The sequence below is a fragment of the Anoplopoma fimbria genome, chromosome 5 (assembly GCF_027596085.1).
Source record: "Anoplopoma fimbria isolate UVic2021 breed Golden Eagle Sablefish chromosome 5, Afim_UVic_2022, whole genome shotgun sequence".
Classification (NCBI taxonomy): domain Eukaryota; kingdom Metazoa; phylum Chordata; class Actinopteri; order Perciformes; family Anoplopomatidae; genus Anoplopoma; species Anoplopoma fimbria.
Window position 1 is genome coordinate 9,795,485 of NC_072453.1, and position 13,708 is coordinate 9,809,192.

Here is a 13,708-nt window from a genome sequence, read left to right on the forward strand (position 1 = left end):
GCTTTGTCCCTATCAAATAAATACATAAATACATTAAAACAATTATACTTTTATCTGACAGCGTTAGTTGCTTTATAATTTTAAGAGTTTTGCACACAGGACATATGGAGAATTTATGAAATATGAAGTTATCATTGCACTAAACAATGATACAAGTTCAGATGAAATGATAAACAAATAAATATATATTGACGGAAAATGATTTTTCTATGGAAAATGATTTTGATAGTAGTCAATGTTTATGTTAAAACATTTTATGGTTCCAGATGTGCTGCTTTTCCTTTTAATAATGTTAACAATGCTAATGTATCAGTAATAATGCTTACAATGTTAATGTTTTAGTAATAATGTAATTTATGTTAATGTATTAGTAATAATCTTGATGTTTGAACTAATCAAACATTGTGAAGTTGTCAGTTTGGACTTTAATTATGACGAACATTTCTCACTATTTCCACTAATTTTACAAACCAAACATCAATCGATTAATTGAGAAAATAATCAGCAGATTAATCAATAATGAAAAACAGTAAAATCCTGCTTTTACATAAATGCACGAGTAACAATAATCTTATAATAGAATATATAATAGAAGTTCAGTCAGTTTTAATACTTTAATACAATTGCAGGACTTTATTTGTAGGAGAGTATTTTCACAGTGTGGTATTAGTACTTTTACTGTGCTAAAGGGTCTGAATACTGCATATTTTCTCTCTTTAGTAAACTGCTAATGATCTGTTGTGAATAAAGTCACATTTCTGGGTTTTGAGTCCAGGTCATGACTCAAATCTTCTTCTTCTCAGAATCCAATTTAATTGTAATTGGTTGTATTTGTGTATAAATCTTCTCACGGATTTGTCTCTTGGCTCGAGAGTTGATCTGCGGCTGAAACACGTCTCAGATCTTCTTTCTGCTCCGACGGCTCCGTCTAAAAAGGGAAGCTGACTTCTGCACTCGTGAACTTGAACTGTAATCTCCCTCTGGATCTGAGGAACAGCTTCATCCACTCAGGCTCTTAAAGTGCCACTCCGGACGCTCCGCTTTGCCCTCGCTGTCCTCTCAAGCCACTTATTATTGTCCTAATACTCCTCACACTACTACTACTACTACTACCTCTGTCTTCTCACACGCAGAATCATTTATATATAATATATATTGTATGACTAGAAGTATTGATGCATTAATGTGTTCATCACATTAATAATTTTAAAGACTTAAAGGGTGGGTATTAATTAATTAATTTCCTGTAATATTTGGCAAAGACTTAACCTTTTATAATACACCTTCATTTTTTTGTTAATTATATCATTCATTAATCTGATTTTTTAGAGTAACTAGTAACTTATGTTGTCGAATAAATAGCGCAGTAGAAGTATAAAGTAGCATAAAATAAAAATACTCCAGTAAAATATAAGTACCTCAAAAATTTTTCATTCTGTATAATAAGTGTTTTTTACTTTTGGTACTGTAAGTATGTTTGGATGCTAATAATTTTGTAGTTTTACTGAAGACATTTTTTGAATGCAGGACTTTTACGTTACTCAGATCTCCACTACTCTTTTTTGTCTTTCCTTTTTCTCGTTTCATTTAAAAAATATATTGCTTTCCTTTAATTTTATGTATTGAATGTGGTATTTTAGAGCTGTGTCAACTTGTAATATAAAAAAAGGGTTTGTGTAATAAAAAAAGCTTATAAATAGATGAGGAGGATCAGCTGTGTAGACCAGCACCACATGGAAACACGGGAAATGATGGCGACCTCGTCTCCCGGTGGCAGTGAATCAGTCACCGATGAAATGGAGGAGAAACTAATTGGTCGCAGCCGGCTCAGTCTGCATATACACATTCTTTGGTTATGGACTATTTTGTCTCGTGAAGCATTTTTTTAATTTTACAGGCTTTTCAACACCTCCAGAAGACATGCAACCTCTAAACCATAATAAAATCTGAGATGTCTCCTATAAAGATGGATAATATCGAACATGTGCTGCTGGTTAAAGCAGACCGTTGTGGAAAGTACATTTACATTTAAGTACTGCACTTAAGTGTAATTTTGAGGTACTTGTACTTGAGTATTTCCATTTTTTGGCTTCTTTATACTACACTTTAGAAGTATTGTACATTTTACTTCACTTCATTTATTTAACAGCTTTAGTTAGTCCACAGATGTTAAATGGTACATAAAAACACATCAGCGAGCTCCATCGGACTTATTTGTGCAGTTTAGTGTTTTCTGAATACCATTATTCTGAATAGCTTAGTGCTGTGTTCACATTAAGCGTCCTTAACGTAACAGGGTGCAAACAAACTGCTGCTTTCAGCTCAAAAGTGGTGAATGAAAAAACCCTGAAGAGAACTCTGTAAGGTCACTGTGTTTTTTCTGCCTTTTGACAATGAAGCTTTTAGCAAATGAAAGTGACGGCAAACATTAAATGTTCTTCATGAAGCCTCTTCTGACCTCATTGGTGGAAAATATCAAATATTCAATAAGGATTAATAATGAATTCATGCTAAAAATATGACTCAAAGTTGAAGCTTCATTTGAGTGACTTGTCCAGACGGTCCATGCTAAAAATTGTCGAGATATTTTAGTGTGGATTAAAGTCGTGGACGGACCGATTGCCGTTCCTACAGCCATGATGCTAAAAAAGAAAACATTTGAGAACAAATTCCTTTTCAGAAGAGAAAACAGCAGACATTCACAGAGCAGATCTGTTTGCTGCAGCAATTAACTTTGAGATGTACATAAAGAGTTAAGACCTTAGAAGAAACTTTGGTGCAGAGGAGTTCAGCAAGAGTTCGACACCAGATCTGGAATCTGAACCACTTTACTTAACAAAAAAAAAATCTGATGTCTAAAACACCTACAGAAACCCTTCCTGATGAAATCTGTTCAATTATTTGTCTCTATGGCCAAAATCAAGTATTAAGGAGTAGCTTTGACTGGTAGTGAAAAATTAAGAATAAACACGAGTGCATTTATCTCCTGTTTCAATCGTTTTAACAGGCTTAAGCATCTCAGACAGCAGCGATTTACACCTCATTATGTAACATTACCCCATCCTTCTTTTTCCATTTAAGCCCCGACACAAACATTTCTCACAGCGGGTACACGGCTCGTCTTGTCTTCAGTTCATCAAGCTCCTTTCTTCTTTCTGCTTTATTATCTGCAGCAGTCCTTCTTTGTGTACACACGTTGTTTCTACACTCTTGCTAATTTGAATGCTCATGCTAATTTTCTGTGTACGCAATTACGTAAACAGGATTTGCCCAGGGGGAAGACGAGTGAGGGAGGAGGAAGGGGTGGGGGTGAAATCAAATTAAATCTGGCTTTTTAATCTATTGGTTTTCTTGTGTAGCCGCAGGAGCTTGACAGGGGAGGACTTACTGGTGGTGTTGTATCTGACGCCGTAAAACATCTCCGGACAGGGTCGTGACACCATCTGGCCGGCGCTGCTCCTGGGCCAGCAGGTGCCGATGCCGTCGATGGAGGTGTCACAGTAGAGTCCCGGGCCTGGAGCGCGAGGACAGACATGTCAGTCAAAGACGCTACATTCCCGGCATTGGCTCTGGACTACTTATAGCCACGGTGAAATCCTGACAATGCGCCAACGATGCTGGCAGTAAATTACGGGCTTGAACAATGTGTTTGTGCACAGGATTTTTTAATGATTTCTCCTGAGTGTTGTCTCCGAATCTATTCCCAGCATTGTCTTTGATGTTAGTGCCTATAATCTGAGTTCATATCAAATTTACGTCCCTCCTGGGGGTTTTCCACAACAATCTCTGCTTTGTAGTAGCACTGTACTGAATCGGTTTCACACATTGTGAAGTGATGAACGTGTTTTTAGACTCACCGATCCACTGACCTGTGGCGTTGCTGAGGGTTTGGTTCCAGGAGGAGGCCAGCGACTGTACTGCAAAATCCAGAGGGGAAAGAGATTCATCAATAACCTGGATCCTTGTTTGCACACTTCAGAAGAGGGCTATGGAAATCTCATTACATTCAGCTTAACGGCTACAAAGGGTGCGCATTAAAGGGCAACGGTAAACACTGGTGACAGACCTTTCCTCCAGCAATAATGGGACGCTAGCAGCAAATATGAATGTGGACGTGCCCCGAGGGTTAGGCTATTATTTCTGCAATAACTCAAGAACATTTATATAAAAAAAAAAAATAAGGATGTTCTGCAGAGGGAAAGTTGACACTTCAGTCTAACTGATTTTAAAAACGAAGGTTTTCACTGTTGTTTGTGTTGAGAAAATAAATGAATGAAAGAAAAATCTAAAAATAAGAACTGATTAGTTTGAAAAATGGAAAAATGTGTCTTATAAATCAACTTGTTTTATTGACAAAGGCTTCTAGTCGCAATGTGAATTATGACTCTCGTCTGTTGTGAATTTGATTTGGGAGACCATAATAGTTTTTCCTCTAACCATGAAATTTAAAAGGAGCACTCTTCCTATTTTTCCCCATAAACATTAGTTTACTATCAATGTTGGGCAGTAAATATGGTGTCTTTTTTCCAGTAGTGATTATAAGGGATCACAATTACAAATTCAGTAATTAAATCAAGTTATTAATCCCAATTATGCTCTGTTAGTTTGACAGTTTCAGTTTGTGTTGAGGCTGGTATAGTAGCATTAGCTTGGTGCAGTAGCCGTAAACGTGAGGGAGTAGCTAGCTCTCCGTAACGCCACAGTTGTGTTATGTAGCTACATGTTGTACATTGAAAGCTAGCATGCTAACTTTGGTCACTTTTTGTTTAAGGTCTTAAACTGCTTCTCTGCGGCTCTCAACATGGCGTGGCTTAGCTGCGGCTAGAGGCTTAGGGTGTTAACAGCGCTAATTGTGCAAATACGTACATTATATACAACAAGAATCATAAAACACTGCTCACTGTGTACATTAACCCAAATCAGGAGCTACTTATCAGGTTATTTACGTCCTCACGACTCGATGGAAGTCACTGACAAACAAACATTTCGTTCATATTCTACTCCCGTCACTCCTTAGTCATCACTTGGGCTGGGTTTCATTTCAGAGTTTGCAGTGTCATTGGCAATATGAAACTTGAGCTTCAGTACAGATATGAAAACAGTGCGTTTTCTTTTTATATTCAAAATGTGCCAAACTGCTTGAAGCCACCGAGTTGAATAAAACATTCTGTCTCTTTCTGATTTGAGTCAGGAAACGTCTGCTGAAAGAAAAAGTAAACCAGCCGAAGAATCTCATTCTTATTCAGTCCTTATGATACCTGTGAAAGAACTTCTTTCTAGGTTTCTATATTTGTTATTGGTTGATCATGAGAAACTTTAACTTCTATTCAAACTTTATAAATAATCAATTTATCCAGTCCAGTCGCCCTGAAAAAACATTGACATTGTACGTTTCTGTAAACCGCAGATACCTTGAGTGTGGACACTTTTAGCTTTGTTCAGAGAATGTGACGAGGTATATGGAGCTACAGAAGAAACGTTAACCAAAAACTCAACGTTGACTTACGCTTCTAACATAAAGGTACTTTAGAAAGTCTGCTATGGGCGGTTGTCATTTGTTTATGGTTAGTACATTGTTAAATCGTGTTTTTATGTTGCATTGTTACGTTGTGTTGGTACATGAAGTAATTATGTAGAGTTGTTACGTTGTTTTGTCATTTGCTGTTGCTACATTGCGTTGTTATGTGTTGTTTCGTTGTGTTGATACATTGCATTGTTACGTTGTGTTGTTACGTTGTGTTGTTATGCTAAGCTGTGTTCTGTAAGGATGTTACGTTGTGTTGTTACGTTGTGTTGTTATGCTAAGCTGTGTTGTTCTGTAAGGATGTTACGTTGTGTTGTTGCGTGAGGTTCTTACGTGGAGTTGTAACATTGTGTTGCCATGTGGTGTTGTCACCAGGCATTATGTTGTGTTGTTACATGGCCTTGTTGTGTGACGTTGTTACATTGTGTTGTCATGTGTTGATGTCACGTGGCGTTGTTACGTTGCGTTGATAAGTGGCATTGTTAAGTTGTTACTTTAAGTTGTTTTGTTATGTTAAGTTGTTACCTTGTGTTGTTACGTGGTGCTATTCTGTGGCATTCTAATGTTGTGTTGTCACATTGCGTTGTCACGTTGTGTTGTTATTGTGCTTTGTTACATTACGCTACCTTAACCAAGTAGTACTGTTGCCTAAACAGAAACAATCGTTCCACGTTAACCACTTTGCATTGTACGACACTGCAAGTTTGATACAAGGCCGATTTAAAACTTCATCGAAATTCTACGTATCGTGTGGTTTGCATGAACTTGCAATGCCAACATTTTTTCTGGCGACTGGGTTGATAAATCATTTCTGTAATTCCATAAAGCAGAAACGCCAAAAAGCTGCTGCTTCCAACAACTCCACTGTGAGAATTTACTGCTTTCCTCTGTTCTATATTATTGTAAACAGAATATTTTGGGGGTTTTGGGTAAAAAATAATTGTAATTTTTCTTTGACATTTGGAGCCGTACTCGACACTTAACGTACAGAAGTTCAACATCGTGCCGAGTCATCCCTCAGAAATGTGACAGCATAATTACACAGCGCATTGTTATTATAGACCTCATCTTTCTCGGTATTAAACCCCGGAGCAAGAACCCAAATAACAAGAAGATAATTCCTGTTTATGTGTGCATGGTTGTGTGTGTGTGTGCTCTCTGGGTGTGTGCTGCGGTTTACAGTGTTCAATAACCAGCTATTACTGTACTTGTGAGGTCCAAGTGGAGACGCCCTAATAAGGAAAGACATTTTGCCAATCACGAATGGACAGAGTTGTATTTTGTCATTTAGTGGTTGTTAAACGGAAAAGGCTGGAAATCAATTCAATCACAAGTGTTGGTAGCAGTGGAGCAACTGCAAACACTCAGAGCTTCTAAAAGCCCCGCAGCAGTTGCTGTTGTTGTAAACACCGACTTACATGAGACATTTCCCGACAGCATGAGCAGAGCTTCACAAGTCAGATCTGCGAGGGAGCCTGAAGGCAGCAGGCTCATGATGGCGCACACCTGAAAAAAGAGAAAAGCCACCGATCAGCGGATCACAAACATCAACACAACACATTCAGCACATCCGCATCTTTGCCTCGTGCTCCTTTAATTCCCCACCGCGCAACGTCAGCGAAGTTGAACCCAACTGAAAGACTTCGCTGTGCCCTTGAGCAGACGATGATGCATTCATTAACAACTCCTACGGACTTGTAGTCTGTGTTATCAAAACTCTTTTATGTATATAGATATAAGGGTTCAATAAAATATAAAGGCTAAGCAGTTATTTACCTTCTTGGATGGCTGTGGTGCTAAATACAAATTTGTTCGTGTGCATAGTGTGCGTGGTTGCAGCGACTTCACGTGTGTGCAAAGGATGGGAAACATTAAATAATGTTACATAATTCAGGAGAGGGGTTACGTGCATGTGTCTGCAGGGTCTCAGATGTACCAGCTTGATGTAATATAGCATCTGCTGCATTTACATGTGATAAAAAAGTGATGATAAAAAGTGAGAGAACCTGTTTTTTTAACTTGAAAGCACAGTGGATCCATTTTGCATCCACTCTGGATTTCTTTTGTCTGCTGGTTTATGCGTGCATTAAGCTGCACATTGCACTGGTGATGTACGGAAAACCAGTGATGGTTCTATCTGCCGATGGCGTATAATTGAGAGGCAGAGAAGACTGTAGAATGTCATCGGTTTAGTTTTTCGTTTGGCCTCTCTAGTTGACATGTCGCTGCAGCCGTCCTTGAGTAACGGACCTGCAGCACCAGAGGGCGGCTTCTATTACCTATAGCAACCATCTCACTCCTCCCTCTGCAACCGTGGTAACGTGAGCCAGCCGAGTGCTGAACCGTTGTACCGCCGGTCGCCTCGATCAGAGGTCATCCGCAACACAATAACACACATACTTCAGGAGCAACGGAGGTCAGACGGTGGCTGACGGTACCAATGTTTCACAAGAGGGTCAGAGAACTACGGTGGCCTTCAGGTGACGTTAAAACGCAAAAGTCTCTCTCTAGAGTCAGCATTTGGTTTGTCTGTTCTGGGCTACTGTAGAAACATGCCGGTGCAAGGAGTTTGGTGGAAAACCGCTTTCATCACCGTGTCACGTTCGGGCACAACTTGAATTTAGAATTTTCATATACATACACACATGTTTTGGTTTAAGCACACACACAAGGACGATGAAGACAAATCACCCGATGCACAACGTCTTACACACAAACAGCCTGTGTTTCATCACAGAAAGAAACAGAAGCTTTTCATTTTGGCGTCTTGTTAGAGCAGCCGCCCAACCAGCAAACCCTCAACAGATCATTCTCAATTTTTGTTGAAATAAAAAATTGGCAACGCAAACCGACTCTCTAGATGAGCCAACAGCGCCTACGCAGCATATTTTAAAAACTCTTTGGTTAATATTTTAAAGGTTATGTCCACGTACGATTTCTTCAAAGATGTAAATTCTATTAAGTGTATTTTAATTGCCAGTTTGGCTTTGGTTTTAAAAACCTTAAAATCAGTAAAATAGGCTGGTAATACTAACACTGGGACAAAACACAGGGAATACCTAATTTTCATTTGTTTTTTCTTTCTTAAGATATGATCCCTCACATAACAAATAGAGTTATATTTGGTATAATCATGTTTTGAGGGGAGTAACCCTTTAAATTCTGTAATTCCGTGATTTAATACAAACCATATAACCGTATTACAATACCGTATTATAAACAAAATTACTGTGATATAAATTTTAGGTCAAATCGACACCCCATATTGGTGCAGATTGGCTGCTTATTCTAAACTAATGAAAACACTTAGTTTCAGGTTATTAAACACTAATGAAAAGTATGTACATTCAATTTCGGCCAATAGATACCCCAAAATTCTACACACTGGCTCTTTAAATTACACATACTCCACAGTATTTCAACATCTGAAACACATTTAACTTTTTCTTTTTAGGCAGAACATAAAGAAAAAGTTGCTTTGAAGAATGAAACTCCCTGACTTTTCTTTTTTTATTGTGTGTCATTTAATGTTTTTTTATTTTAATGAATTACCAGCAGTGTGTGAAGTCACGTCATGCAAACTGTAACTGTAGCAGATGTCACCGGGTTGAACCGTCCCTGGTGGCTCACTGCCTCTGTTTCATGCTCACTGATTCCTGGCCAGGTATCAAACGTACGTCACCTGCTGTACTTCTGACCGTCCACCTCCTCCCACGTAATTAAAGCTCAACGACGTGACTGCCACCGCGTATAACAACAGGATGAAGAAAGGCTGTACTTAATCAGTGGTGGCGTCATTTTCTATGTGTGGAAGACGCCTATAGTCACAGGATTATTGACAATAAAAAGAAAGCCACACTTCTAGTGTTAAATATATGTATTAAAGGATTATCATGAGCAAAGTATTGATGTGTAAGCAGTGTTTTGTGGTTGGTTGAGCTGCTAAAACATTTTTTTTTCTACAATTAAGTCCTGAAAACCTTTTAAAACCGTATTATTCAGCTTTTACATGTGGAATAAATATTCTAAATAAGAGTCTATGTCCAGCTGCTTCTAGACCTATTGGTGCCCACTTATGTGTCATAATAATAAAAAAGATTTGATGATATCTTCTTTTTTCAAATGCCTCTTTGTCTTCTTCAGTCCCAGCGGCCGACTATAAAACTAACAGTGTTGGTTTGGCCGCATGTGAACCCCAGATTGAGTACACAGTTTAACTAAACAAAGAGTGAAATAAAGTTTTATTGCTGATCGTTATCGGCCAAAATCCAGTGAAAATTAAACGCTCTGGAGATCAGCAGATCCCTGATGAAGCTATCTGTGCTGAAATGGACAAGAAGAATAGGAGTTAAAAGGTCATTGCAATTTTTTTCTGTGGTCGTTTGGTTGGTACAAAAGAAAATGGCAATTGTAGTTGTTATGGTGACAACACACGTCAGTCGAGGTTGTAAAGTGGTATAGATTGCAGGGAAGAGAGCGAACGGGAGATGAATGGCTCGGCTAGTAAGCTAGGTAACATTAGCTTGATCTTCTCGGGAATTGGGAAAAATATGGCTGAATTAGCAAGCAAGCTAATTAGCCAGCTGCTACCTAGTTAGTTGGCTAGCTTTCCAATTCCACCATGCTTTGATGCTACACTGGTTACAGAAAATGAGCAAAACAAAGTCGTAACTCTTCTGACGATATCAATGTGCTTTCCGCAGTGTGACAAGTGTGTGTGGATGAAATATTAAGATCTTACTCTCAATGCTTTGTAACGTTACGACTCCACTGCTTAGTTGTGACTGTAAAATCTCACCTCAGTGAGTTTGCAACTTGCCGCAAGTTTGTTTGGTTTATATGGAAGTTAACTCTACTGTAAATGTCCGTCACTCTGACCCTCCAGCTCTGTCAATTTGAATTGAAATGTCAATTCTGTGTTTTCCAAGTCTGTTCTAGTTCTATGCCTGGTAACGTTGGCAGCAACAGTTTAACTTCCTAACACTAGCGCTACATAGCTTTTAATATGTAAGTAAGCTACTAATGAGCTATCATGACTACTAATGATTTGTCTTAAAATAAGAAAATACAATCTTTTATTTTCCCAATCATTGGTAGAATAGATATCTGCACACTTAACTGTATGCAGAGACCACTTTATTTTTAGCTTTCTGTCTATAGGACCTTCCTCAGAGCACACATGGTTCAGATTTAAGTGTGAGGATTTCTATTCTAGCAATTTGAGATTTTTTATACTTCCAGCACCTTATTTAAGATTTTAGATAATGTTTTTTTATGCAAATAACCAGTAGAGATGACTAAAACAAAGTAAGTTTACACTTAGAATTTTTGATGGTTTACACTGAGTTCAGGGCTGTCAAAATGATTTGACAGGCTCATTAAAGACCAGGAATCTGTATCAGCAGCAAAGAAACGTGAACGTGGAACCACTAAAAGATCAGGATATGATCTGAACTGAGAGTTTTCTGATCCGTTGCACAACTAGGAGGAACACAAAGTCATATCGTCGTACGATTCAAATATTATCAGGAGTCTCTTTGTTTCCTCCACATTGATCAGTTTTCTGTCAATACGAGACTTTGACCTTTGGACGTCCTAATCTCTCCTTTTTCCTTCATTATACAATATTTGCCTCTAATATTCATAGTGTCAGTGTGCTGCAGCCAACCAGCAGCAGCCCTGAGGTGTGAGTTTCACCACATAATGTCACTGATAAAAACACAAAACAAACACTCTGAATCGAGAAACAATAAAGCAGAGATTTTTTTTTCTTAAAACAAGTTGTTTTGCATTGAAATGACTTGATAGGAGGGATTGTTTTTGTGAAAAGTAACTGATAGCTTCAGTGAAGTAAAGAATATATATATTTCTAACTGAAAGTTTTGAATCATTATTTAAGCACAGTTTTGAGGTACTTGTACTTTACACTTTGTGCTTGAGTATAAGATCTGAGTACGTCTTCTAATACCACTGAAATACTCAGTAAAAGTACCTCAAAACATTAGTTTTTCATGCACTAGACAGTTTAGAGTGTTGTCTTAATAGTGAATAGTCTTGAATAGTGGAAATAAAACATCCTAAATGCACATTTAGGTGTTTATTTCACTCCTTTGTCTATCACCTAAATTCACTAAAAGTAACCGTTAGATAATGCCTCATTTTCTATTCACCTGTAGTGTACAAAACATATCTTTAAAGGCAGTTTTCTCTAAATTAGTTTTTTCTCAGACTCTGATCCAGAAATCTCTGTTGATATATCATTCATAGCCTGATTTACACAACGTTTTATTACTAAAAACGTGGAGAAAATAGATATTTTTTTATGGCTGTTGACAGTATTTTCTGATTTATGGAGTGATACAAAGAGATATCCAGAATTCACTCTGTAAAAACATTTTACTCTAATATGTTAACCATATGTAACAAAACATTTGAACTGGTTTTATCCAATGTTCAGGTTTCTCTTCTGGGAATATGAAAATTTGCACCTATTTAATAGGATAATGCCTTTTTTGCATATTTGAAAAACTTGTAATACAAAAAACTAATTGTCTTAGTGTAAGAAATCAACTGGAGAAGTTTCATGTTAGTTTAATATTTTACGACAAGTACCTCAAAAGTTAAACGTACAGTACAGTCCTCGGGTAAATGTACTTTTAGACCTCATAGCAGACACGTGATCTGCAGTGAGGGGGGGTCCTGGTCTTAAATCACAACTATGGAGGACGCCAATAGAAACCAGGAGGTATATATATATATATATATAATATATATATATATATATTTAAATGGTTCAGAGGATTCTTTACTATTCTTAGTGCTGTAGCTCTCCTGAAGTGATTCACCTCTGGCATCATGCCCCCCTTACTGCCCAGAACAGAAGACATCACATGAGTCATCTCGGGGAAGCTTTCAAGAGTTGATAATTGTTGTTGTTGTTAATTGGACTTCTTCTTTCTGGGATCCCAAACCCAGAGAACATGAAGTGAGAGGAGTGCATTAACATTTTTAATCTCCTGTGTCCCAAATCTCGTTGTTTTTTTTTTATGGTTTTTTTTCAGCATCAGCATCTGAGCTCCAGTCCCACAAATAAAATAAAAAAGAAAGAGGGATGAACTGAGTCACTTTGGATCGTTTTCTCATGGAATCTAAACCCAAACTCCTGGTTCCTGTTTCAGTGCAAGTACACACTACTACACATGAGTGTTAACAGAGATCATTTGATAATGTGATGCAGATTGTTGTTTTAAAAAAATAATCGGAGCTGTCCAAAAAAAGAAGTCTGGATTATTATCAAAGATTTTAGTTCTGAGAAAGATTTTTCATTTTATGGATATTATGTTGTCTTTTAAACAGCTTTGAGATGGAGACAATGTCCTAAAACTGACATCTGGATGGGATGATAGTGTTAAATCCCCTCGCGGCAAGATTTATACTCTTTTTCAATAAGAGAGTTTATTTAGATATTTTAATGAAATGTCCAAAAACCCGGATGAGAGGGGGTTCCACAGAAAACGAAGCTGAAGGTGCATAACTTACCTCGAGCAGATAGAAGCATTTGCGACGCATTTCCACCCCCTGTTATTTCTCACATAATGTTCACATGGGGTCAATAAATGTCTCCTTGTGACTCCGTTTCATCCACCGAGACTCGAGTTGAAATGCGCAAAAAAAAAAAAAAAGAAAAAGTCGCACTTGTCCAAAAAAAAAAATGAAAAAAAATGAAAAAGATGCTGCTAAATGTCAACAGAGGAAAAAAAACACAAATATCTCCACAAACGAGGATTAGATCCGGTCCAGTGAGGAGGAGGATCCCTTCAGGTGTCCACTGAAGGGATGTTGTTGTTTTTTTTACCCTCGTGAGATGAAGTCGCTGCGTCAATGTGTGTGTTACGCGGACTGGAAACCGAATCCACCTTCTGGAGAGACGCGCACCATCAGACGGACTCTACCGCACCCCCTCCTCTCCCGGACCAACATAAAAAAACAAAAAAACCTCCCTTTTGCTGGCACGCTTCTCCCTCCGCAGGTTTTACTCCATCGCCCCCCCCCCCCCTCTCCAGACGCTCCTCTTGCACATCCAGTTTTGTGCGTCCTGCGCGGAGCCGCCGTGCCGGTGCCTCCACGTCGGCTCCTCGACGCGCCGCCCACGTTGTGCCACTTAAACCGAAAGGAATAACTCAA

At 38.3% G+C, this 13,708-nt stretch overlaps 1 protein-coding gene across 1 annotated transcript in view; it reads right to left on the bottom strand.

Moving 5' to 3' along the window:
• Nucleotides 1-13,138, bottom strand: part of LOC129091320 (corticotropin-releasing factor receptor 1-like) — a 51,541-nt gene extending 38,403 nt beyond the window's left edge. The window contains exons 1-4 of the mRNA XM_054598898.1: nucleotides 13,064-13,138; nucleotides 6,943-7,030; nucleotides 3,858-3,917; nucleotides 3,389-3,514 (exon numbers count right to left, since the gene is read on the bottom strand). Of these exons, the coding sequence (XP_054454873.1) occupies nucleotides 3,389-3,514; nucleotides 3,858-3,917; nucleotides 6,943-7,030; nucleotides 13,064-13,093 (304 nt within the window). The 5' untranslated portion in view covers nucleotides 13,094-13,138. The remainder of the gene's footprint in view (nucleotides 1-3,388; nucleotides 3,515-3,857; nucleotides 3,918-6,942; nucleotides 7,031-13,063) is intronic.
• Nucleotides 13,139-13,708: the final 570 nt, after the last annotated feature.